Source organism: Grammomys surdaster, unplaced genomic scaffold, assembly GCF_004785775.1.
Source record: "Grammomys surdaster isolate TR1022 unplaced genomic scaffold, NIH_TR_1.0 207, whole genome shotgun sequence".
Lineage (NCBI taxonomy): Eukaryota > Metazoa > Chordata > Mammalia > Rodentia > Muridae > Grammomys > Grammomys surdaster.
The window spans coordinates 1,602,807-1,626,421 of NW_021604652.1; the positions used below are offsets into that span (position 1 = coordinate 1,602,807).

Consider the following 23,615-nt stretch of genomic DNA (forward strand, 5'->3'; position numbering starts at 1 on the left):
GTGGTCTCCACGCTGCTGGGTGCACGTGGTCTCCTCACTGCTAGCTAGGTGCACGTGGTCTCCACGCTGCAAGGCACATGACGCAGTGCCTTCAGCTGTGCTTGTCCACGAGGGCAAGGCATGTGGTAAAGGGTATAAATACCCAGGATTTCCTTCCAATAAACGAGACTTGATCAGACTCCCTGTCTTGTCTCCATTCTTCGCGTCTCCGTCCCTACTCTCTCTCTTGCTAGGCCCTGACCCGCGGACTGGAGCAGCAGAACGGGCCGTTACAAAGTGGTGCCTCAACGTTGGAGCTCCAGTAAGTGGGATACAGTGAAGGCAGTGAAGGACACAGCGGGAATTGGAAGCGTGCATCCTTACTCCTGCGCTGGAGACCCTGTTGACTGACCCGAACAGGTTGCTACAGCCCAGGAGTGGTACATACCTCACAGACATGCCCACAGACCAATCCGATGGAGGCAATTTCTCAATTGAGATTTCCTTTTCCAAGGTGACTAGTTTATGTTAAATTGACAAAAACTAACTGGCACAACTGAACCCTTGCCAACTCGACACTCTTAACACATAACTACTAAATCGGAATCTTTTATTTCTCATTTATCCTCAAGTTCTCATATTAACATCATAGTGCAAAACATAGTATAATTTTAAAAGTCCTACAGCCTTTAAATTTTTAAACACTTTAAAGTCAAAAGTCTTTTTAAAAAGGTTCTTAATTGTAAGTTCCTGTAACAAAAACAAGTTAAATACTTTTGTATTCCTAAAAGGAATAACCAGAGCAATATCATACTCAGACCAAAGTAAAACCCAAGTCTAGCAATGTCTGATGTCTGGGACTTACTCATGGTCTTCTTGCTTCTAAAGGGCTAAGGTAGCCCCTTCTCTCCAGCTCTGGCATCTGTAACACAGGCTCATATCAGCTCCTCTTCATACCTGCTATTGTTCATGGTTGCCATCCCAGTCTTGGCATTTACTGTATCTTCAAGTCTTGTAGTATCTGCTGCAACCTAGGCCCTTTTACCAATGTCCTTCTGACCTTTCTTCAGGAACTTTGACCTTGTCACATGGTGTCAAGTCTCAGCTTTTCTCCATGACTTTTTCAATCCCGAAGTATTCATGCTGCCAAAACCAGCATCATTGGGAACCTCTTACTACCAATTTTGGCTGCCAGTATAAGATATAGCTGTGGCTACACTGAACCATACCTTTTGTCCTCTGACCCTGAGGAAATACTCCCCAGAAGACTTTACCTAAATGATTCTGAACTCTTAATCACAGCTGATTTTTCAACATAGATGACTAGCATCTAATGTCATAATGAAGCAAAGGTTTACTTCCACAGATTTTTCATCCACAACACCATACAAACAGCCCCAGTACATTCTTTGAAGGACTTTGAAAATTCCTTTATTGACTTCATAAGTCAAGCCTCCATCATTTACATTGCTTTCAGCATTCTTATCTTTTAAGCTCCCATAAACCATCTCATTCAACAACCTTTTATATCCCAAAGTTCTAAAAAAAAAAAAAATCTTCCGGAAACACCCTACCCCAAAGGAAACACAACATAGTCAGGTCCATCACAGCAATACCGCATACTAATTTCTGTCTGGGTTTGTGGTTTGCTTCTTGTTACTGTAATAAATTACTGGCTCAAAACATCTTAGAGAGGAAAGGGTTTATTGGGCTTACATGTCCTAATTACAGTCAACAAGGATTTAAGCGTGGCAGAAGATAAAGCAGAGACAATGAAGCAATACTGCTTACTGACCTGTTTTACGACTTGTTTTACATGGCTTGCTCATTATGCTTGCTTACATAAACAAAGACCACCTGCCCAAGGATGGCATTATCCACAGTAGGATGCCCCCCTCACATCACCTATTAATCAAGAAAATGCCTCCAAAAACTTGCCAATAGGGCAGTCTAATGGAGGCAAGTCCTCAGTTGAGGTTCCCCCTTTCCCAGGTGTCTGGCATGTGTCAAGTTGACAAAATTAACCAGCACAAATATTTGGCTATATACTCAAGAGAAGTATATCTAGGTCATATGGTAGTTCTGGTTTTAGAATTTTCAGAAGGTGCCATACTGGTTTCCATAGTGACTGCATCACTTCACAGTCCCAGCAATGAAAAAGGGTTCTTCTTTTTCCACATCCTTACCAGCATATGTTTTCATTAGTTTCCTTTATGTTAGCCATTTTTTTTTCTTTACTGAGTAAGGTAGACTCTAAAAGCAGTATTTCTACATTGACTAAGGATTCTGAATACTTTCTCAAATTTTAGCTATTTGTGTTTAATCTTTTGAAAAGTATCTTCTCTCTGTTATCCTTATGGATTGAAAGGTGGTTTTCTTTTGGTGCTTTATGTTTTACAGGTCTTTATACAGCATGACTAGTTGGCAAAGATTTTCGTGCATTTGGCAGATTTTCATTTCACTGTGCAAAAAACTTTTTAATTTCACGTAGTCTTATTTGCCAGTGGTTGACATTATTTTCTGTACTATTAGAATTCTTTTGAGAAATTACTTACCTATGCCTATATCTTAAACTGGTTTTCTGTTTGTTCTTAGCAGTTCAAAGATCTAGGTCTAACAATAAGGTCTTTGGTTCATTTTGACTTTATTTCTTCTGCTGAATAAGAAATTTACTTTGTTCTTCTCCCTGGTATCAGGTTTTCCCAGCATATTTCTGGAAGAGTATGTCTTTTCAACAAAATGTGCATTGATACATTGGTCCAGAATTAGATGGATGAAGAAGGGTTTACTGCTGGGTTTGGACCTTAGTTTGCTTCCCAGCACCCATATCAGGTGGCTCACTGTGGGGAAAAATAGAAGACTGCTTCGGTGGTGGAGTCTCAGTGGGTTTCCACGATGAGGCGGGTCCCACATATGTGAGGAGGTCTAAGGTTCCAGTGGCCTGGAAGCTTGGTGGCAGCACGCCTCAATGGCATGGGGAAGTCCTTGGTTCCAAAAGGGTTTATTGTCATGGCAGATGGTAGATGGATCTGGTTGTACCCCCTGTAAAACTTAGGGCAGTCCTGAGTTATATAGGGAGGGAGAAAGGGGGAGGATCAAGGGAAGGGATGCTTAATTTGCTCCGCCCTCTGGCCTTCATTAGTATGTAAATCCCTAGGGCTTGAGGCCTATAGTCACACCCTCTAACTGTGCACTTTGGGAGGGGCTGTAATGGCCTACGTGACTGAACAATGTAGGTCTATGGAGACTAGACTGCTATTCAGGACCCTGGGTTCTGGGGGCCTGCCGGTTCTCATGTAGAGTCTCGGGGTTCTAGGCACATGCCCAGCCATGAACCAGAATACCCTTACACAGTCCCACAGCTCACAGCTGCCTGTAACTCCATTCAAGGGAACTGACACCTTTTCTAACATCCATGGCCTCCTGTACACATGTAGCATAAATGAACTCACATGGCCATATACACATAAATTGTTAAAAGTGTTTCTCTTTAGCTATGTGGGTTTATTTCTGTGTTCTCTGTTCTGTTATCCTGTGTATATATTTTTGTGACACTCCCATTTTCTTCGTTATTACATTGTAATTTGTGTCAGGTATTGTGATACCCCAAGCATTATTCCTTCTGTTTGTGGTAGCTTTGGCTGTTTTTGATCACTTATATTCCCATATTAATATTAGGATATTTCTCCAGTTCTGTGAAGAATGTAGTTGGAATTTTCATAGGGATTATGTTAAATTATAAACTTCTTTTGCTAATATGGCTATTTTTACAATATTAATTCTACTGATATGAGCATGGAAGGTCTTTCCACCTTCTAATGTCTTCAACCTCCTTCCAAAGTGCTGTAAAATCTTCAGTATAGGTATTTGTTGTAGTTCTTATAAATATGAAATATTTTTCTAATTTTGTATATAGAAACAGTGCTGATTTTTTAAATGTTGGTTTTGTCAGATTTGAGAGGTTTCCAGTAGAGTGTTTGGGATGCTTCTAAGATTGAATCATGTCTGAATACGGGTTGATGTTATTTATTTTCTTTTTATTGTCTTAGTGTTCTAGCTTCATGCTATATTGAATAAGAGTGGAAAAGGTGGACACTTGTCTCATTTCAGTTTTTAGAGGAAATATCTTTGAGTTTTTGCCATTTCATATAATTTTGGCTATAGTTTTGTTCATATGCCTTATGTATGTCAAAACATGTTGCTTTTCATTTTAGTTGAACATGTTGTTAGTTGTCTTCTGAATCTACTGAGATGATCATGTAATTTGTCTTAAGTCAACTTTTATATTGTATTACATTTGCCTTTGTTGAGCATTCCTAGAATGAAGTCAACATGATTATTGTAATAGTTAGAATTCTCCAGAGCAACACAACTGAAAGAATGAATATATTAAAAGGAGTTTATTAGAATGCTTTACAGGCTGTGGTCTGGCTGTTTCAACAATGGTTGTCTCCTAGTGGAAAGACAGTTGTTCAGTCTAGGAAGCTAGATGTCTCAGCTGGTCTTCATCTTTGTTAGAATCCTGAAGAAGTGGGTTCTAATGGCTGTGAAGAAATGTCTCAGCAGCAGAGTAGGTGAACTTGACAGCAAGAGAAAAGGCAAGCAAGCCAAAAGCAAAAGCTTTTCTTCACATTCTTTTATGTAGGCTCTCACCAGAAGGTGCTGCTCAGGTTAGAGTGAGCCTTTTGATCCCATTGATCCAATCAGAAAATTCTTCACACGTGTGTCAGCTGCTCGGGTTTTAGTTTCTTACAGAGTTAGCCACTAAGATTAGCCATCATAATTATGATGTTCCTGATATGTCCTTGAATTTTGCTTGCAAAGATATTTTTGTGTCTATGCTCATAAATAAAATTTGTCCAGAGCTTAAGTGTTTTATTCATTCCAGTTTTGATATCAGGGTATGATACTTGCTTCATAGAATATATCTGGTAGTGTTCCTTTCTCTTATTATTTTATGAGACAGTTTTAGAAGTATTCGTGTTACTCTGCCTTTAAAATGGGTAGCACACAGCAATAAATCCTACTGGGGAGAACTTCATTACAAATTACTGCTTCAGAATATTGAATATCTTCTTGATTTACTTTGGTAGGTTAGATGTGTTTGTATATTTATTTGTTTCTCCCAGATTTCCCAGTTCTTTTTAGAATATGTGTTTTACAAGTATTCTCTGATTATCTTCCTAATGCTCTGGAGTCTCTTTTAAATCTATATGTTTATTATTATAAGACCTTTTTGTTTCTTTCAACTAGTTTGACTAGATGTTTGTCAGTGGTATTTACCTTGTAATAGAACCAATTCATGGTTGAATAACTATGTATTTTTGGTGTCTATTTCATTAACTTCTGTCCTAATCTTTATTATTTCTTGTTATTTACTGCATCCAAGTTTGACTTGATCTTCTTACTGGGACCTTGAGGTATATCATTAGGTTATTTATGTGAGACTCTTTTTTAATTTTAATTTCTGTTTTTTAATTGGATGTTTTCTTTATTTACATTTCAAATGTTATCCCCTTTTCCAGTTTCCCCCCTGGAAACCACCTATCCCATTCCTCCTCCCCCTTCTTCTATGAGGATGTTCACCCACCCACCCACACCTGCCACCCCACAGTGGCATTCCCTTACACTGGGGCATCAAGTCTTCAAAGGACCCAGGGCCTCTCCTCCCATTGAAGCTGGACAAGGTCTTTCTTTGCTACACATGTGGCTGGAGCCGTGGGTCTCTCCATGTGTACTCTTTGGTTGGTGGTTTAATCCTTGGAAGCTCTGGGGGGTCTAGTTGGTTGATATTGTACTTCCTATGGGGTTGCAAACCCCTTCAGCTCCTTCAGTCCTTTCTCTAACTCCTCCATTGGGGACCATGTGCTCAGACCAATAGTTGGCTGCAAGACAGAGCCTCCCAGGAGACAGCTATATCAGGCTCCTGTCAGCAAGTACTTCTTGGCATCCACAATAGCATCTGGGTTTGGTGACTGTATATGGGATAGATCCCCAGGTGGGGCAGTCTCTGGATGGCCTTTCCTTCAGTCTCTGCTCCACATTTTGTCTGCATATTTCCTTCTGTGAGTATTTTGCTCCCCCTTCTAAGAAGGACCAAAAGTACACACACTTTGGTCTTCCTTCTTCTTGAGCTTCATGTGGTCTGTGAGTTGTATTCTGAGCTTCTGGGCTAATATTCACTTATCTTTTGTGATTGGGTTACCTCACTGAGAATATTTTCTAGTTCTATCCATTTGCCTGTGAATTTCATGATTTCATTGTTTTTAATAGCTGAGTAGTACTCCATTGTATAAATGTACCACATTTTCCTTATCCATTTCTCTATTGAAGGACATCTGGGTTCTTTCCAGCTTCTAGCTATTATAAATAAGGCTGCTATGAACATAGCCTGTGTCTTTGTTATATGTTGGAGCATCTTCTGGGTATATGCAGGAGTAGTATAGCTGGGTCCTCAGGTAATACTATGTCCAGTTTTCTGAGGAACTGCCAGACTGATTTCCAGAGTGGTTGTACCAGCCTGCAACCCCACCAACAATGGAGAAGTGTTCCTCTTTCTTCACATCCTCAACAGCATCTGCTATCACCTGAGTTTTTAATTTTAACTATTCTGACTGGTGTGAAGTGGAATCTCAGGGTTGTTTTGATTTCCATTTCACTGATGACTAAGGATACTGAACATTTCTTTAGGTGCTTCTCGGCCATTCGAATTTCCTCAATTGAGAATTCTTTGTTTAGCTCTGTACCCCATTTTTAATAGGGTTATTTGGTTGTCTGGAGTCTCACTTCTTGAGTTCTTTGTATATATTGGATGTTAGCCCTCTATCAGGTGAAGGATTGGTAAAGATCTTTTCCCAATCTGTTGGTGGCTGTTTTGTCCTATTGACAGTGTTCTTTGCCTTACAGAAGCTTTGCAATGCTATGAAGTCCCATTTATCAATTCTTGATCTTAGAGCATATGCCATTGGTGTTCTATTCAGGAACTTTTCCCCTGTGCTCAAGTATTTGAGGTCTCTTCTATTAGTTTCAGTGTATCTGGTTTTATGTGGAGGTCCTTTATCCACTTAGACTTGAGCTTTGTACAAGGAGATAAGAATGGATCAATTTTCATTTTTCTACATGTTGTCCTCCAGTTGAACCAGCACCATTTGTTGAAAATGCTGTCCTTTTCCCACTGGATGATTTTAGCTCCTTTGTCAAAGATCAAGTGACCATAGGTGTGTAGGTTCACTTCTGGGTCTTCAATTCTATTCCATTGATCTACCTGCCAGTCTCTGTACCAATACCATGCAGGGGTTTTTTTTTTTAATCACTATTGCTCTGTAGTACAGCTTGAGATCAGGGATGGTGATTCCCCCAGAAGTTCTTTTATTATTGAGAATAGTTTTTGCTATCCTGGGTTTTTTGTTATTCCAAATGAATTTGCAAATTGCTCTTCCATCAAAATTCCAATTCTTTTTTTAATATAACACCCCCTAGCTGTAGGCTTTCTCCTTAGATTGCTCTTAGCTGCGCCACAAAGTTCCAGGTAAGTTGCACTATCATTTTCATTTGACTCTGACATTTTTATTGTTTTCCTTGTTTCTTCAATATCCTATACTGTCAGTTCTCAAATACATTGTTCAGTATCCAACCAAATATTTCTATAGTTTCTGTGATTTCTCATAATATTAATTTCTAGTTTTAGTCTACTATGTTTTAGTTAGATACAAAAATTGATTTTTATTTTTCTTTATTTAAGCTTTCTCTGTGGCCTAGAATGTGACCAATATAAAGTTCTATAGGCAGTAGATACTTGTTTACATCCGATTGATCTATGGTCTGATTTAGCTCTGATGTTTGCTCTGTAGTTTTGGAAAACCTATCTAAAGATGAGAATGTGATAATGAGGACTCCTACTGTTGTATCAGGACCTATTTGATCTTTTAATGCCTTTTAGTATTTGTTTAATGAAGTTTTGAGTGCCAGAATTACCTATAGTTGTTTTATATTCTTACTAAGTGGTTCTTTTTATCAGTATATAATGGCCTTCTTTACCTTTTCTAAGTAACTTTGGTTTGAAATCTACTTTATTAAATAGCAGAATAGTAGCTTTCCTTTTTGTATTCCATTTGCTTAGTAGGTTAATTTCCATCCTTTGATTGCTAGTTTGAGGATGTTCTTATGAGTGAGCTATGTGTTTTAGATAGTAAATGATTGGATGTTGTTGTTGTTGTTGTTGTTTAATCTATGCACTTAGACTTCATCTTTTAAATGGTGGCTTAAAGCCATGTATCTTTAAGACTGTTATTGAGAGAGATTTGATTAACTATGGATTTGCTCGTTATTATTCCATTTGTTAGACACAAACAAGCAAACTTCTTTCTAGCTCTCCGTTGTTCATTTATTCCTCCCATGAGATTAACATTTCCTATGTTGTCCTGGATGAGGTTTTCTTTTTTCTCTCTGCATCAAATTCATATTCAGTTTTACCAATGCTGGTTCCTGTGCTGTGAATTGTTTTTGCCCTTCTTTTGAAATGTTCTGACTTTTCTATGTATTTTAAAAACAACTTTTCAGAATATGGCCATCTTTGTTGGCAATTATTTTACTTTCAAGTCTTGGGATACCTCATTCTATACGTTGGTGATTTTAAAGTTGATAATGTGATTTGATGTTATTCTAATGTTTGTCTTAGGTGAGTTAGCATTTTCACATTGTTGCTTTTCATATTGATTCTTTGATTTATATTTTAAACATTTTGACTATAATATGTTGTATCTAATCATGTCTGTTTGAATTTCTAAATGCCTTTTGTATATTGATGCTGAGTTTTTTCTCCAGGTTTTAGAGAAATTTCTGTCATCATTTTGTAGAATAAATTGTGTATGCTATTAGTCCTTCTTTTTTTACCTGGTAAATTCTTAGATTTGTTTTCTTAAACTTATCCCACAATTCTTAGAAATTTTGGTCATACTCATTAAAATGCATGTCTTCCACTCCTGAATTTTGTTCTTCTGTATGGTCATGTCGATTGGTGATAGTTTATGCTTTTTCTTTTTCACTTGATTGATCTGTATTTCCAACACTAATTATTTTTTCCCAGAGTTTCAGCTCCTTGCTGTATTTTTTCTCCATGTTTTAAAACTTGTCCTCTAAATTGCTGCACACTTTATCCACTTTCTCATCTAGGTCTTGAATAGGTTTTTGTATTTCACTTATTTGTTTGAATCTTCTGTATTACCATTGAGCCTTTTGAATATATAGCTGTGAGACACCTTTCTGATGCTTGCTTTCTGGTACTGAGGATTTGGAAGCTTCTGGCTGTGACACAAGAAAACACAACAAAGAAACCCACACACACACGCGCACACACACAGAGGGGGCATTAGTCCCAAAAACTTGTTCAGTTATGATACAAGCTAAAATAAAACAATGATTATAGTATAAAAGTCTAGAGCAAAACAACAAAAATAAATAAAATAGAAGATTTTATATTATCATTCCCAGTCAGCATGATGTGGCTTTTGTCTCCTCTTGGATTGTCTTCTGTAGCAGTGTTACATTTTCATGTGTATATTATACTTTGCTGTAATTCCCCAGATTGAGACTCTTCACCTATCATTTACAAGTTTGTCTCTAGTATTTTATGAATTGTTCTTTCTATTAATTGAATTTTCTGTGACTAAAGCTTTGAGGAAGTGTAGAGGGCCTGCCTGCTTGTCACTGATTAGCTTCTTCTGGTAGTATCCATTGGCTCTGCCATGTTGAGCATCTTTCTTCTCCTATTCCCCTAGCTTGCCCAAGCAGTGGGAGGGGTGATGTCTTCTTAAGCTATTAACTCTAGGGTGTGTAGGGAAACAAATCTCAGCTCCAGACTCCTGTATCTCACTTCTGCATCTGTTACCCCAATCTGTGTTCCAGTGGCCATATCTCTGGTTATGTTATAGTATATCCAAAACCTGGTTGTGTTTCTTTAGCCAAGTGTGTCTCTCTGCAACTTTTTCTTCTTGTGAAACCCATGACCAAGAGGAGAGAGTACCTGCCTGGCAGCTTACTCAAACTCTGGTCTGGCAGCATGCTGTGGCTAGGCACTGGCTGATATGTAAAAGCCATTTAAAAGGGAAGTGATGTTAAAGATTTTGGGGATTTTAAAAGCAAAGATATAAAATAATAACAAATTAAAAGGACAAGTAAATGAGATAGGATATGTAAATAATTCTACTTGGATATTTTAATGAGTAATATAATTTAAACCTTATCTGTCTTTTTAGGCATGTATTAAAGATGTAACCATCCCTGTTAACATTGACAATGGTTTTAATTTTAGGTATGCTTTTGAACAAAAGAATAATCTTAAGTCTCTACTCTGAAATTCTATCCTAACTTTTTAATCTCTTCAATAGACTACTGAATCATTAAGGAATACTACACAGCAGAGATGGGGAAAAGACAACTCAAGACAGTTACTAGATGCTACAAAGGTAAGATTTAGCCAACATTTGTACAGCTAGTAAGAAAAGTTTGTAAGCCCATGGAACATTTACCAATTTATGCTGTATATTTACTACATGTTTTACAGTTCAGAAATACTTTTCCTTTTTCTTATTTTTTTTCTTTTTACAAATACTGGCAGGAAGGTATGTTTCTATTAAGAATGCAGAAAAAAAATCTTGGTATTATCTACCACTGCAGAAATCTGTCTGAATCCCTTGAGATTAGTGCCAACTAGAGTAACATTTTTAGAAAGCTTTTGTAAATGTAATGGCAGCTTGTTGACATCTAAATTTATCCTAATTTGTGACTAATACATAGAATATTGCCATTTTTTCAAATGCAGAACATTCCTTTACCTTAGAAGATGTTCAGATAGTAGAATGCCATGGGATTTTTAAGTTTGTTAGAGCCCCGAGGATAAGTGATGTTGAGTTTAAATATTGATGAGGCTTATTTTCATTGTTAATTTATGTGAAAGATATCTTTCATAATTACCACTGCTTCAAAATGAGACATGTAAATCACTACGATAGAAAAAGAACAAAAAGTTATAAGGCTATTTGCATCCTGGGAACTTTATTTAGTAATGGTTTGCCATTAAGACACAAAGTATTGTTCTAATTTATGCAGAAACTGTGTAAATGAATTTGTTTTCCACTATTAAATCTTTAAGTAGAAAATATGTTCAGTCTTCTCATTATCCAAGATATCACTGAATTTGTTTATATTTCAATCTTCTACTTCATTGTAGACCTCAACATCTTATGTGACATTTACCAGAACCCTTACTAAAACTTGTTGCTTAGCTTTTTAAAGGAAAAAAGTCAACAAAAGATGCTGTCAGAATAAAAATCGCCCTTTGATGTTTTCCTCTTACCAAGTGCTTTACGAATGTTAATCTAAAAATCGATAACACATTTATGACAGTTATTTTCTATGTCTCATTAGTAAGAATAGGAAGATACTTTTGCTTTTTATAATTCTATTTTCATACCTTGACTCTAAGCTGATATTGTTATGCTGTATATAGTATCAATATATATTTGTATTCATAAAAAACAATGCTCTTTGCACTAATTATTGATTGTTATGAATACCACAAAAACATCATTAAGTCTATTTATCTCATTTAGTATTTTTAATCATGAAAACTTTCAGTATTAGAAAATCTAAATATTAAGCCTAATTGTCATTTTCTTATTAATTCTTATATTTTTTTCCAAATGATTTTATTTTATATCTCTGACTTTTGCAATAATATTAAAGCCTTTGAAAATTTTATAGTAGATAAGATATTATATAAGGTTTCTTGGGAGAGTGTATATAGCTCTTTTTTTCTAATTGAATCCAAAAAGCATTGATGTCTACTTTGCCTAATATATAATATGTATCATAGAAGATAAAATGACTCAAAAAATATTGATCTTAATTTTAAGAAATTTACTGTGCAATAGAAAAAATAAAAACACGTATGCAAAATAGTAGATCATAAGTTAGATTATTAAATATCTACGCACTGATAGCAAGTGAAATATGAATCATTAACTATATTAGCTTTGCTTGTTTGCTTACAGAATTATAGTGAGTGACAGAAGGGGAGTCAGGATGAATTAAGTAAAACTAATGTTAGCTAAATCACTTAAACTAATTTCAAAAGCTATTTAGAGAAAGTAACTTGAGTGTTTGTTATATTTAAGTATTCTTCGTATAAATTTATCTGTATGCTAAGTTTAAAAGTGTTTTGCTTTACTATGCCATGCTAGATGCAATCCCTTTGGTTTATTTTAGGGACGATTGTTACATTAGATTAAGACAATCTGAAATTCTGTAATACCTAATAAATAGACAGCTTGGTATCATCTTTAATTAGGTTCTCCAGGCATGGCCATTGATAGAAAAGAGAACATGTTGGCATGGGCACGCAGGAGGAGGACTCCATACAGACCCAAAAGAAGGGGTAAGAAGGACTATCAAGCCTTCCTGTGCTAACTTTACAAACTAATTCTAAAAGGAGTGAATGACAGATAACTGGAAGTTCGTGTTGATGACTGTATTTGAGTGGAAGATATGTCTTTAACATTGTTGTAGTCTAATACTGTTTGATTAGCTCATCTAATGATGCTTTCTCATGCACAAAACCCCTATAGAAATTGACGAATATTATATAGATGAGATCTTTGATTTGTAACAAAAATTCATGACTGAGTAAAATTTAAAAATAGTATTCATGGGGCCAGGCAGTAGTGGTGCATGCCTTTAATCCCAGCACTCATGAGGCAGAGGCACTCTGAGTTTGAGGTAAGCCTGGACTACAGAGTGATTTTCAGGATAGCCAAGACAGAGAAATCCTGTCTTGAACCTCCCTGCCCCCCAGAAGACCTTTATTATTCACTGAGAAGGGGAAAAGTTATTCATCAACTTCAGTGTTCTATTGTGATTGCTTTTATTATTGCTTTGTTTTCTTTTTTTTTTTTTTTTGAGACAGAGTCTTACTATATGCATCTCATTATCACTTCAAACTCAGGATCTTGATGTTTAAATCTCTCAGACACTGGTTTATGCTATCATGCCTGTTCTAAATGTTTTAGATCTCTAAGGTAATATTAGCTGACTTTGTTATGTAACCTAGCCTTATAAATAAATAGGCAAATTAGGGTTAGTAATTATAAAGAATTTATGTGTGTTAAGGTCAGTATTTTCCCTTTACATGCTAAGGTCTTAGAATATTAGTTAGTTTCATAGTAAATCCTCTATCTACATGATCCAGCTATTACTGATATTCTTTAATATTATCATTGTATATATTATCATGTAGGCATGTTAAACAGTAGAGCCTCTGAAATAAAAAGATTTATTTGGACTATACTTTCACAGTGTGAATCAAAATGTTACATATTTCTCCATCTGTTCTTTTTCTTGGAGCTTGCCTCGACCTAATCGTTCTCCCTCTTTTTCTCCTTTCTTCTTATCTCTCTTTTTGTCTCTCCTTCCCCCTTCCCTCTCTTATTTTTTCATATAGACATATGGTATTTTGAAGTAGCAATGAATTAAGGAAACAAAATTTTATGAAGAATGTCTGTAAAATATAGGTACTAAGTGAATATGAGTTGTCTTATTGATAGTGGATAATTGGTAAGAGAACTTTCTATTTTCGTGATGTCTAGTATTGCTCTTTACTTTCAAGTAAATGAAAGTATATTGCACCCATTCCATTTCTGTATACATCACTAACCCTCATGGGTATCTTTGGAACTAACACAGTATAATATGATAGAATTTTTAAAAGTTATCCAAGTAGTGATATTTGTTTATCCATGTGTTATTCTTTGGCATGATATTTGTCAGTTTTCAGGATCCGTCTGTTAGTAAGGACTCTTAAGGATAGTTGGTAATAATGCTGTATGACCAAAAATATGTTGACTAGTAAAGGAGAAACAGGCACTTCTCTTAACCTGCACTGAACAAGAATCTTACATATTTTGTATTGTTTAAATGTTCACAGTATTTTCTCATCCAACAATAAAATTTTTATATTGGCACATTAAAAATGACACAGAATAAACTCTAAGATAATTTCTTTTCAGAAAAATCAGAACAAAGCAATTGTAATTGTAACATTTTTATTTTATTGTTCTTTACAGCTCTTTTTCTCTTGTTATCTTTCTATAACTTTAACTTCGTTGGTTAACTGGAATCATAAAATAATAGGGCTTGCTGGTCGAATGGAAAAGAAAAAGAGACATAGTATGTAATTGTTGTTGAGAGCCTCAGCTCTGGATTGACACTGGATTTGAATCTGGCATCCATCACTTCCTAATGGAATGTGCCTTGAACAAATCCTGAAATTCTGGATGCTTCAGGATCTTCTGTAAAATAGGGCTAATAATCATACTAGAAGAATTTAAATGAAGTAATTCTTCTCACCATGTTAAAACTTTTAAATACTGTCCAGCATATAGGAGGTGCTCAGTAAATGTTAGGTACAGTTATAATGTGAGGTCTTCCTCAATCACAGTGAATTCATTTATAAAGTATAAGTCTGAGCCAATAAGATGGCTCAACATGTAGAATTGCTTGTTGTCAAGCCTGACATCCCTTGTGTTTTCCTCTGGCTTCTGTGCATGTGTGCATGTGTACACACATGTGTGTGCACATGCACGTGCTCACGCACACACACACACACACACACTACAATAAGAAGCCTAATTTTTAAAAGTTTATTTTTGTATACTTGCTTTGTGCCAAACTTTATGATAGGTATAGGAGATACAGTACTTAACAAGACAAAGTCCCTCCTATCTAAAATTTAACTGTTGAGATCTCAGAATATATAAACTACTAGATAGCATATTTACTAGCATAACAAATGACAGAAACAAACATTTACAGCTTGATTTTTAAATTAATTTATGCTTGTATAGTCTTTATAAATATTGCTCTTAACAATTACAATTGATTTCAGAGTATATTTAAGTGATCTATTTATCTCACATGGCTGTTATAAAGGGTTTGTAAAAAAGGAATGGTAGTTCAATACTTGAAAATATTGCTTTGTAAAATAGATGAATAAATTGTTTTGTAATAGAATAAAGAGATTTTTTAAAAAGGTGATATTTTAAAAATGATTTGTTATTTCTATGTGAATATGTATGAACACATGCAAGCATGCACATGGCACAGTACACATGTAGAAGTTAGAGGACAACCTTGTAGAGTGTATTCTTTTAATTTTGATCTTGGTGTGGGGGGTTTAACACAGATTGCTAGACCTGTATGGCAAGCACATTTACTTGCTAAACCATTTTACCAGTCAGGATTGGGGATTTTTACTCCTACATTTAACTATTTAGTGATATTTTTCTGTAGGAGCTTCTGTCTGTTCTATATGGTCTCTGTAGAATGATCTACAGTAGCCTTATTATTATTATTATTATTATTTTAATTTTGAATGAGCAAGTTCATTAAGTATATTGCAAGCCACAATAAGTAATAGATAGCAAGCAGGAAGTAAGTAGGTCTGTATATATGTAGATAAATGGTCAATAGATAGATACATATACATACACACATAGTAATACATTATCAGATCAAGTATTTAAAACTTTCAACAGTAATCAAAGGGGAAAGTTCTGTTAAGAGAGGCAGCTGAGGTTCCCAAGAAAGATTGTGTGTAGACTAGAGTACCCCCTCAGGTGAGGCTTCAGATGAACAAATAATAACAGAAAGAACAGCATCAAATATACTATACAACAGAAACCAATTAGGAATGTTGAGGATGTCAGCTAATTTCCTGATTTCTATCTATGACTGAGCCTGCTATGGCTAAGCTTCTGCCTTCTCTTTCTTACTGTAGGCATTTTTATATCATGGGATAAACAATAGTAACCTCTGTTGAAAATAGCTTACCTTCTAGATGTTTTCAAGGACATAATGTTTTTTTTTTTATTATTCTTGGGCTGCTTTGCTGTTGTTATTCCTCCCTGTCACAGAGTTAGCAGGGTCATTCCCCTTGGATGCCATGGAGGGCACTTGACATAAACATGCATGGGTCTGAAGGGTGGGGGTACGGAGCAGAGTCCTTTTCTAGAGCTGCCTTCTCAGTGAGATAAAATAGCATATGACAATTTACCAATATAATATACATCACACTGTTAGTGAATGTAGTTTGAACTCAATGAAAGGACTACTTACTAAAAAAGAAGTACTCTGCTTCATAGTCTTTTTTTTTTTAGTTTAATGTATTTTAATAGCAAACTTACAGGAACAGCACAGAAGACAGACAACATTAAAAACATATACTTGCATGTAGGACAACTTAGTTAGAAAAGTATAGTGATGGATGTAATCTACTGGATGATAAAAATGCTACAAACACCAGTTAGTTGCCGTCAATGTCAATAAGAAATTTACTTATTTAAAAAAAAATCCAAATGCTGGCATTGTCCAGAAAATTTTAACAGGTTTATTTACAATTATTATAAAGTTGAACTGTTGAAATGTGTTCACTGAAACATTTTGCTTGCATTAGTGCTTTACATCCTGCATTTATATTAAAAATTCACATACAAATGAACGTGGAGAAACTGCCAATACCTGATTCTGTCCCCTATGCTTCCACTCACAATCATATACTTAGGTACCTTTGACCCTATGGAAAATATATCTAACATTCAGAACTACTGATAAAAAAAATTTTTTTGAGAATGAAATGTTTCCCCTCATAGTGGACTCTTAAGCACGCTCTCCGCGTATGCGGCGAGCTAGCTGGATATCTTTTGGCATAATTGTTACACGTTTGGCATGGATAGCACACAGGTTGGTATCTTCAAAAGGGACAATCAGATAGGCCTCACTTGCCTCCTGCAAAGCACCAATAGCTGCGCTCTGGAAGCGCAGATCTGTTTTGAAGTCCTGAGCAATTTCTCGCGACAGACGTTGAAAGGAGGGGAGCTTGCGAATCAGAAGTTCAGTGGACTTCTGATAGCGCCTGATTTCACGGAGTGCCACAGTACCAGGCCTGTAATGATGAGGTTTCTTCACCCCTCCAGTAGAGGACGCACTCTTGCGAGCGGCTTTTGTAGCCAATTGTTTCCTGGGTGCTTTACCACCAGTGGATTTGCGGGCAGTCTGCTTTGTACGAGCCATGGTATGGGCACCTCCTTACTTACCCCACTTCTCCTTCGGCTGGAGCTCCACAAGCGAGAGGCCGCACTGGCGTTAGAGAGCGGTGGTGGGGCGCGGCGAAGGCTGCGAACACAATTGTCATAGTCTTTTTTATGTTAGAAACAATTCCTCATTGATTGGATACAATCTAAAGCCGGTGATAGTAAAAGGCACTTGCTAGAGCAATCAGAGAACTTTAGCATAAATCTTGATATAACCAGAAGATATGAAAAGGCATCCTGGAGTATTGAAAATTGGAAGATTGGGAAAATAATATCTAAGCTTGCTAAAATGAGTGAGACTACAAACCAGTACAGAAGAATATCTAGAAGACATGGGGAGCCAGTTTTCTGACTCTGATTCCATACATCATCAGGCAGCCTGAGAATCTTCATTTGTTTAGCAACTTGACTTACTTTTGGGATAAAGAACTCACTGACTGCCCAGTGTGAACATCAGTCTGCCCCTTAGTTACTTTTTATTATAAGTTGTTAAATGGACTGTCAGGTACAGATCCATCTCATGTACAGCATAATCCATCACCTCAGGTCCTAATCACCACTGCATAAACTCTTTATTGAGATTTCAGACTAACCGAGCTTAGAAAACAAACCCTGAGGTAAAGAGAAAATAACAATAATTGCCTAGCCTTTTCTGACAGTTTATATTTTCCTCTCCTATTCTAAACACATTACAGTTATAATAATGTAGGAAGACTTGTCTGCTTGCTCTCTGGGGCTTTCTGTTAGACATCAACTGAACTTGCTTTTCTTTTGACCTAGCTTTTATCAAGTCACTGTTATCTCTAACAGTACTGCAGTATCCTTTTTAATTATTCTTTTAATTGAAGTTGCCTTTAGCTTGGTTAAAGAGACAGTTTTTGTCCCTGAATAGTTTGTCTGTCCCAAAAATAATACTAAATTAGTTCTTTAGGGAGATGACATTCAGCCTATATGCCAGATTTTACAGAAGAGAGACTATTGCAAAAGTTTGAGTTTGGGGGCTTTTGGGGGGTAGGGAGAGTCCTTCCTAACCAAAAGTTTTATCTGTAAGTAGTTTATTTTTAATTCAGTTTGATTTTGTAAGTTAGTCCATTTCCTACTATTAACGTTTAGGAGTCTCTGGGGCTGGAGAGATGGCTCAGTGCTTAAAGAGGACTCAATTCCCAGCATCCATATTCTTAGCACCCAATTCCCAGCTCACAACTGTCTGTGACTTCAGTTTCAGGAGATTCCACACCTTCATACAGACATATGTATAGCCAAAATACCAGTACACATTACGTAAAAATAAAGTAAAAAAGATAGGAATGTCTGTAAAACCAGGATTCTTAAATTTTTCATCAGCTAAGGAAAGGACAGTTCTTCTAACCTTGTCAAAATACTATTTTCATATTTCTTATTCTCATATTGTCAAAGCTCAGTGGACTGCATTCTCTTGAAATGAGTGAACTCCTTATGGAAACATTTGGCTATTTATGTTTGACAACTTTTTTGGCAACTAATACAAAGCTGCCTAAGTAGCAAAATATGTATTGACTTTATTAACATAGTTATACTTAATATCTGATCATTCTCCCAAGTGAACCAGTTTAGATGTTTGGATTTTTAAGTTCTTGTACCCTTTTTATAGTTATTAACCATAGGTCTTCTCTTGTAGTGCATTTAGTTGTGAGATTTCTCTCCTGCTGTTGAGTACTATGCCATGTTGAAGATCCATTGTTATGATCCATGTAATAAGTATGATTTGTGGCTTTACAGTTATATTCTATTAACTCATACACTTCCACATTTATTTATGCATGATCACATGCCCCATAATGAGGTTTTGGTTAGCAAAGGATAGTGGTGGTCTCTTAAGATTTTAATGGAACTGAAAAATTCCTACTTCTTAGTAAACTTATATGTCTGAAGAGGGGGCAAGAGAAAAGAAAAACACATGAGTAAAAAGGGAAAAAATCTCTCCTTCACTGAGATTTGATAATTAAAGAAGAAGAAATCTTGAATTGGAGAGGCAAAGGGCACAAAAGGAGTTGGAGAGGGAAAGGAGATATTGTAATACAGTACCCATGTATGAAATTCTAAAAACTAATAAAATATATTTTGAAAACCTGGAGGCTATGGATGTGGCTCATTGCATGAAGTACTTGCTGGTTAAGCATGAGGACATGAATTTAGATTCTTTGCACCCATATTAAAAATAAAAACAAAGCTTGTAGTAATAATGTGTACCTATTGCCCCAGTGCTGTGGAGTGGAGACAGAAAGATCTGTGCTCACTGGCCAGCCATTCTAGCCAACTAATAAGCTCCAGATTCAGTGACAGACACCACCTCATAAAAGAAGGTGGAGAAACAATTGAAGAAGGTATCTGGACATTACCTTCTGGCTTCCCTATGTGCACACATATACCACATACAAAAAATACACAGATACACCACATACCCTCCCCCCCCAAGTTGAAAAACATGCACTGCAAGGTTGTCTCTAATAGAAAGGAATGTTTATGACATGTTATCTCATCACAAGCAACTTTTCGATGGAAGAAGAAATAAACTAAGCAAACTACCATGAGCACATGTCTGAAAATAGTGACACTCTCCCAAGATGAAACAGTCCTTTTGGAGATATTCTAGAGAAAAAAATTTTCATTATGGGAGATGACAGCTCCATTTGTCTGAGAATTTTTCACTGAGAGTAAATAGGCTTAGATCAATGCGTGTGATTGTGCATTTTTTGTATATTTAAAAGCTTAAAGTAAAATATATATATATATAGAGAGAGAAAGGCTTATATAAAATGATGTAATATCATCTATGCAGCTATAAAATGTGGTTTAAGCTACATGTGTTAGCTACATCTTACTGCTCTAACAGAATGCCCAAGAGAAACAATTTAAGAGGAAAATGTATTTTGGCTCATAGTTTCACAAAATTTAGTCCTTCATCAGCCAGCTTAGGTGTATGTAGGCCATCAAAAAGGCACAAACTTGGCAGAAGAGCACAATGGAGAAAAAGCTGTTTACCTCATGAAACTAGCAAATAAAGGGGAGACTGGGAACACAGTATCCCCCTTTAAAGGGGATAAGTCGCCTAAGTCCTGAAGGCTTTACCACTTAAGACCTCATTAGTCTTTGAACTTATCAATGGACTAGTCCACTGATATAGTTAGTGCCCTTATGATCTAGTAACCTCAGTAGCACCACCAGCTAAGGACAAAATCTAAGCCTCATGAGCCTTTTGGAGACATTATTCATCTACTAATCATATGACTGTTACCCCAAAAGTTCTAAAAAAAATTAAAAGTACAAAGTTTTAATAAGCCAGAGTTAATTTACTATTTTTTTTACAAATTTATTATATCATATGCAGAGCATTGATAAATCTGTAATAGTACTTTTTAAAATTTTGTTTTGTTTTTTTGCGATATTTTTATTGGATATTTTATTTCTAGCCCAGACTACTATACCCAGAAAAACTCTCAATCACTATAGATGGAGAAACCAAGATATTCCATGACAAGACCAAATTTGCACAATATCTTCCCACAAACCCAGCACTTCAAAGGATAATTGATGGAAAACGCCAACACAAGGAGGGAAACTACAACCTAGAAAAAGCAAGGAAGTAATCTTCCAACAACCCCAAAAGAAGATAACTATACAAACATAACTTTACCTCTAATAACAAAAATAACAGGAAGCCACAATCATTTTTCCTTAATATCTCTTAACATCAATGGTCTCAATTCCCCAATAAAAAGACGCAGACTATCAGACTGGATACACAAACAGGACCCAGAATTTTGCTGCATACAGGAAACGCACCTCAGTGAGAAAGACAGACACTATCACAGAGTAAAAGGATGGAAAACAATTTTCCAAGCAAATGGTCCCAAGAAAAAAGCTAGAGTAGCCATTCTAATATCAAATAAAATTGACTTTCAACCAAAAGTAATCAAAAAAGATAAGGAAGGACACTTCATACTCATCAAAGGAAAAATCAACCAAAATGAACTCTCAATTCTGAACATCTATGCTCCCAATGCAAGGACACCTACATATATAAAAGAAACTAAAGTTCAAAACACACATTGCACCTCACACAATAATAATGGGGGATTTCAATACCCCACTCTCAGCAATGGACAGATCATAGAAACAGAAACTAAACAGAGACACATTGAAATTAACAGAAGTTATGAACCAAATGGATTTAACTGATATCTATAGAACATTTCATCTTAAAACAAAAGAATATACCTTTTTTCTGAGCACCTCATGGTACCTTCTCCAAAATAGACCATATAATTAGTCACAAAGCAGGCATCAAAAAGATTGAAATAATCCCTTGCATCCTATCAGATCACCAAGGACTAAGGCTGGTCTTTAATAATGACAAAACCAATGGAAAACCCACATGCACGTGGAAACTGAACAACGCTCTACTCAATGATGACTTGGTCAAGGAAGAAATAAAGAAAGAAATTAAAGACTTTTTAGAATTTAATGAAAATGAGGACACATCATACTAAAACTTGTGGGACTCCATGAAAGCAGTGGTAAGAGGAAAACTCATAGCTCTAAGTGCCTACAAAAAGAAACTGGAGAGAGCATACACTAACAACTTGACAGCACATGTGAAAGCTCTAGAACAAAAAGAAGCAAATACACCCAAGAGGAGTAGACGGCACGAAATAATCAAACTCAGGGCTGAAATCAACCAAGTAGAATCAGAAAGAACTATACAAAATACCAACAAAACCAGGAGCTGGTTCTTTTGAGAAAATCAACAAGATAGATAAACCCTTAGCCAGACTAACCAGAGATGCCCAGAGACAGTATCCAAATTAATAAAATCAGAACTGAAAAGGGAGACAAAACAACAGAAACTGAAGAAATTCAAAAAATCATCAGATCCTACTACAATAGCCTATACTCAGCAAAACTGGAAAACCTGGATGAAATGGACAACTTCCTAGACAGATACCTGGTACCAAAGTTAAATCAGGAGCAGACGAACCATCTAAACAGTCCCATAACCCCTAAAGAAATAGCAGCAGTCATTGAAAGTCTCCCCCCCGCCAAAAAAAAAGCCCAGGACCAGATGGTTTTAGTGTAATAGTACTTTTCTAGTACTTCATGTCTACTTGCTCTTTACTCATGGACTTAACCAGAACAACTTCTGAGCCTACATGCTTCATTCTTGGTTTTAAGTGCCTTAGACAGGTATACCGTAGTTTTAAAAAGTACATATTCCTTATCCCTTCTATGTTTTGACACATATAGGTACCACTATACTATAACTTCTAACAGTATTCAGTCCAGTAACATGTTATACAGGATTTTAGCCCAGGAGCATTGGGGTTTACTAGTGAGCTTAAGTGTAGAGTATGCTAAATAATCTAAGTTTCTATAAGCACATTCTGTGATATTCACACATTTGTCTTGGGTGCCCTATGTAATTATTAGGCTGTTTTGTTTTCCTGTGTACAAGTAGATGTTTCTTTTATTATTTGTTTTACTTGCTTATCTTCATTAAGCTTATGAAGCTGTGTATTGATACCAAATTAAATAAACACTTTAAACTGTCAAAACTTGTAGTGATATAATAAATCAAGTATTGCATGGGCTTCAATAATATAAAAAATGGTCCTTATGCGTTTTAAAATGGGACAATAAATGCTTATTGAGTGTTCTTTCCTATAATGGTCAAGTTTGTATTTCTAATAACTGTATCTATTATTTTTTCCCTGTGGGCCAACTTGTTTTTGATAATTTTCATCCCTCTGTTAGCTCACTGAGATTTCCAAATATTTTCTTGTAAACTCATTTTTCAAAAAAAAAAAAACAATTTTGAAGATGAGTTGAGCTACATTTACACTCTGTATGCCTATGTAGAGTCAAACAAAAAGTCTGAGGCATCAGCCAAAGTAAAGGAGACATAAAGTAAATGTAGACTTACCAAACTTTCATCCTGTTTTCACTCACTCTGGGTCCCAAAAGAATCAAAGCTTTGGTGGGTGTTTTGTTTTGTAAGCAAAAGCAGCTTCTAAGTGCCTGGTAAGATTCATAGTCACTACTAGTTTTGCAATGTAATGAGGCTTGAGTATCATGTCCGTGTTTTAAATGTGAGGCTATTTAGCTGTAGCAGGAGAGCTACATTGTATGCATTCTCGTAGTGGTGGAGGAAAGAATATCCACTCCAATTTTTGTAGTCTTTTAAAATATGTTTCTATAGCACTCAACCTTAGAGAGCTTTTGCTGTCATGTTAGAGTCATCAGGACATTTTGTTTTGTTTTTTTATTTTTTATTTAGAATCTTACTAGGGAGTCTAGGCTGGTTTCCTATGATTCTCCTGCCTCTGCCTCCAGTATTATGTTTCAAAATACTGCTTTTAAATTCTATTGTGAAAATTAATTTTATAGTTCTTGCTTATTTATAAGGGATACTAAAAGAAAAGGTGTTAGAATATCATCAGTTACTTCAGCAACTTCTAC

The 23,615-nt window shown here is 35.9% G+C and overlaps 2 protein-coding genes across 2 annotated transcripts in view; one reads left to right on the forward strand and one right to left on the reverse strand.

The window, feature by feature from the left end:
- Positions 1-23,615, forward strand: part of Abcb7 (ATP binding cassette subfamily B member 7) — a 122,833-nt gene that overhangs the window by 55,662 nt on the left and 43,556 nt on the right. The window contains exons 2-3 of the mRNA XM_028771421.1: positions 10,365-10,442; positions 12,326-12,412. Coding sequence (XP_028627254.1) covers positions 10,365-10,442; positions 12,326-12,412 — 165 coding nt within the window. The remainder of the gene's footprint in view (positions 1-10,364; positions 10,443-12,325; positions 12,413-23,615) is intronic.
- LOC114624463 (histone H3.3-like) lies at positions 16,674-17,100 on the reverse strand. Its single transcript, XM_028771422.1, has one exon. The coding sequence runs from the start codon at positions 17,098-17,100 to the stop codon at positions 16,687-16,689; it is 414 nt and encodes a 137-aa protein (XP_028627255.1). The 3' UTR covers positions 16,674-16,686.